General features: G+C 41.5%; 1 protein-coding gene across 1 annotated transcript; it reads left to right on the plus strand.

Annotated features, from left to right (window-relative positions):
• Window positions 2,707-3,648, plus strand: LOC102181861 (olfactory receptor 52H1-like). The gene has a single exon (XM_005701482.2). It carries the CDS (start codon window positions 2,707-2,709, stop codon window positions 3,646-3,648), a length of 942 nt encoding a protein of 313 aa, XP_005701539.2.

Genomic DNA, 4,275 nt, shown 5'->3' on the forward strand with positions numbered 1-4,275 from the left:
AACTAGAAAGAAGATAAATGCTACACTGGCTCTATGACCTTATCAAATAACATTGCCTTGAGTTTATTTAGTGTCCAAGTAGAGGCTGTGCCCTGGAGGACATGACTCTGGGAGGAAGATGTTCCCAAGTACTGTGACCGGTAATGGCAGGGGATTCATAAGCAAAGAAGAGCTCTCTGGGTAAAAGGCTGAGGTCAGTCAAATGATTTTGACTAAAGCAGCAGACCATGGTTTGGATGTTTCTTTTTTGACTCCCTTTTGTAGTTTTAATGATTAGGGGTTTATTTTCTCCTTTTATTATAATTTTTTTTCCTGTGACCCTGAGGAAATGTGCTTCTTTTCAAGAGGCAGTAAATCTATCCTCCAAAGGACTGAGTTGCAATCTAGCTTAAATTTACAGTTACATTTCTGAGCTTTCTTGATCTATTTATTCTTCATGCTACAAGAGATCATGTTACCATCTTTTTAAGGGAGGATTGTGCAAGGTCTATTGTCCTCTTTATTCTAAAAAGTTCAGTGCCTGTAGGAGTTCAGTCTGCATCAGCTCTGGAGGAGTAATTTAGAATATATATTCTTGGGTTTCCCAGGTGGCTCAGCGATAAAGAATCCACCTGCAATGCAGGAGATCCAGGAAGATTCCACAGGCCCATGTGCCACAACTATTCAGTCTGCACTCTAGAGCCCAGGAGCTGCCACTATTGAGCTCATCTGCTGCAACTGCTGAAGCCCGCACAACCTAGATCCCACGCTCCACAAAAAGAGAAGCCATAGCAATGAGAAACCCACAGGCTGAAACTGGAGGGTAGCCTCTGCTCTCCATAGCTAGAGAAGAGCCCACACAGCAACAAACACCCAGCACAGTGAAAAATAAATAAAATGATTATTATGTTTTAAAAGCAAAGCAACCTTAAAAAAATAGAATATATTTAAGGGGCAGAGAGCTGTCTTTGGACAGTGGGGACTAGTTCCATTCCTCCTAAGTAGATATTTTGTTCACTTAAGCTAATCCAGGGCTCTTGCAACAACCAAAACCATCCCTATGAGAAGCTCACTATATAAAGCTTTGAGCAGGAGTAGGAAAGAGAGATCTCAAAATTCTACATGGCTCAATCCACTTCTGCCTCCTTGCCCACAAAACTCTAGAAAACTGACAAATACAATGATATAGAGCTGTTATAGTTTGTCCACAAAATCCACTTCCTTCCTTAAAATCTTTTTGAATGACTTTGCAAATATGTGATGGAGTATAAGAGCTAAACCTCTCCAAAACTGGCCCAAAGATGACTCAAGTTGTGCTGGGCCTTTCTGTTGCTGTGCTCCCTGGTCACAATGTTACTGATTCTCTTTTCAAAAGTACTTTATAAAATAATCACAGAATAGAGTTAAAACTCAAGTGATATTTCCAATGTAAAAGTCATCTTAAAGGCCAGCTCTATATGGGTAAAACTGAAGATTCCCAAAGATGGATTTGCAGTTCAAGTACTGGCAGATTAGAAAATGAAAACACTGATCAAAAGTTTATTAGTCTTTATTTCGTCTCTTGGAGGTGAAAATATACTCCACTTGACTTTGCCTAGGTTAAATCACTCTGGCTGATATCTAGTATGGAGGCTTTCCCAGACCTCTGATGACTAGGGATGTCTCCCAGTTGATGTTAGGAAGCAGATCCTCCAAAGCTTAGGGCATTGCCCCTGAAGTCATAAATTATCCTCTGAGCTCACTGCGCTCTGAGTCACAGAAATGTTGCTCACTTGTCTTGCACATTTCCTGACAGATGCCTTCTCTTATGGGCTTCCCAGGTGGCACAGTGGTAAAGAATCTGCCTGCCAATGCAAGAGATACAGGAGACTCAAGTTTGATCCCCAGGTTGGGAAGATCCTTTAGAGTAGGTAATGCAACCTGCTCCAGTATTCTTGCTGGAATAATCCCATGGACAGTGGAGCCTGGTGGGCTACAGTTCATGGGGTAGCAAAGAGTCAGACATGACTGAGTACCCATCCCTTTTCTTAATAGTCACATCCCAGTAAGCATACCTTAATCTGAACTGTATTTCAATCTCTGTGTAACAAACCTCCCATAGTACACACAACACTGGAATATGTCCTTTCTTTTTCTCCTCCCCGTCATTATTTTTCCGCTACTTTATTGAAATACCTCAGATATTTTATCAAATCCAGTGTCTAAGACATAATATTTACTCCTTACAGGTCAATTACTCCCTTTTTGTCTTGTCTCATCCCATTTAATAATTTTAATATTTTTCTATTTCCCCCCCTCTCTTCCTCTCTGTCTCCCTCATATGTCTCCTTTCTCCTCAGACATAATTTATTTCTTCATTTGAACCTATGCCTATCCTAAATATTCTTCATTGGTTAAAGGGACATGATTATTTAGGTTTAATCATATGAAATTGCTGACCTACAAAAATAACTATTTCACATGGTTTATTAACAAATGCATAAAGAAATGAAGTGGGGCCAATGGCAAAGCAAAGGGGGCAATAACAAGTCAATTCTATAGATGCTAGTTCGTCCAGGGAAGAAGGTACTTCTCATAGAGGAACGCTGAATGTGACAGCTGCTGTCCTCAACAGCTCACCACCAGAGTGCTCACCACCAGGGTGGAATTGTTACCTTTCATGATATATTCTGACAACTGATTTGTCCTCAGGGCTCAAAAACCAGTGGATCCCAGACTGAAAAGACCATGTATAACTTGAGCTGTTACAATCCTGGCTCCTTTATCCTTGCTGGAATACCTGGCCTGGAGAAGTTTCACGTCTGGATTGGGATTCCCTTTTGTGCCATCTATGTTCTGGCTATTGTGGGCAATGGCACCCTCCTCCACCTTATTGTCGTTGAGGACAGCCTCCATGAGCCCATGTTTTTCTTCCTCTCTCTGCTGGCCACCACGGACCTCATCTTGTCTACTGCCACGGTGCCCAAACTGCTCAGTAACCTCTGGCTTGGCTCCCAGGAAATAACGTTCACTGGCTGTCTCACCCAAATGTTCTTCCTCCACTTCAGCTTTGTAGTGGACTCAGCCATCCTGCTGACTATGGCACTGGATCGCTATGTGGCCATCTGCTTCCCCTTGAGATACACCAGCATCCTGGCTCCTCAGGTGATTATCAAGCTTGTGGTGGGCATTGTTGTGAGGAGTTTCTCGGTTATCTTGCCAGATGTCTTTCTGCTGAAGAGGTTGCCCTTCTGCGGAACACGAATCATCCCCCACACATATTGTGAGCATATAGGTGTTGCTCGGCTTTCCTCTGCTGACATCTCCATCAACATCTGGTATGGATTTTCAGTGCCTCTCATGACTGTTGTCTCAGATGTGATCTTTATTGCTGTCTCCTATATCTTCATCCTCCATGCTGTCTTTCATCTTTCATCCCCGGGTGCCCGCCAAAAGGCACTCGGTACCTGTGGTTCCCATGTCTGTGTCATCCTCATGTTTTACACACCTGCCTTCTTCTCCATCCTCGCCCATCGCTTTGGGCACAGTGTACCTCGAAATATGCTCATCTTATTTGCCAACCTCTACGTGGCCATCCCTCCTGCTCTAAATCCTATAGTGTATGGAGTGAAGACCAAGAAGATCCAGGACAAATTTGTTCTCCTCTTTACTTTGAAGAAGACACAATGAGTGGGGAGCATCACTGAAGGAGAAATTTAGGTAATACTGATAAGATAAAATTTTACATAACATGGGAAGACATAAAATAAAGTTGTGCCTACTATTTACTCGAAATTTTAGAGCTCTACTCATGTAATAAACATATAAGCAGGAGGGAGAGGGGAGAAACAAAGTCTTTGGGACTTCTAGAAAATCAAAGATTTTCTTGATTTAGCTTTTCTTACCACTTGTATGGAGAAACTGATGATGGGTACAGAACAGCAGTAAGAGTAAGGTTTATATAGTTTCTATTCCCAATTTTGAGATTTGATGGCTAGATATTTCCTAACGTGCAGCCTACCCCTGTGTTTCCCAGTTTTTTAATCAAAGGCAAAGCCTCCTGCCTTTTTAACTAGCTATTAATTCTTTCTACTACAACTAACAAACTTAGGGCTTCACACTTCAGTTCTTGATTCTATACATTATTAATCCCTCCTCCTCTGTCCTTTATTGTTTTTACTTTGTTATTTTCCCTACCAATAACAGATTACAAAAAGTGGATTATCTTTTATATCTATTTTCTTCAATTGAGTGCTCCAAAAAAGTTTTCACTGCCCTTGGCCCATATTTTACAACTTTAATTTAATTTATACTAAC

The sequence above is a fragment of the Capra hircus genome, chromosome 15 (assembly GCF_001704415.2).
Source record: "Capra hircus breed San Clemente chromosome 15, ASM170441v1, whole genome shotgun sequence".
In the NCBI taxonomy this organism is placed as follows: Eukaryota; Metazoa; Chordata; class Mammalia; order Artiodactyla; family Bovidae; genus Capra; species Capra hircus.

What these genes read in the sequence shown, in the direction of transcription:
- LOC102181861 (XM_005701482.2), top strand. Translation starts at nt 2,707, where the DNA reads ATGTATAACTTGAGCTGTTACAATCCTGGCTCCTTTATCCTTGCTGGA.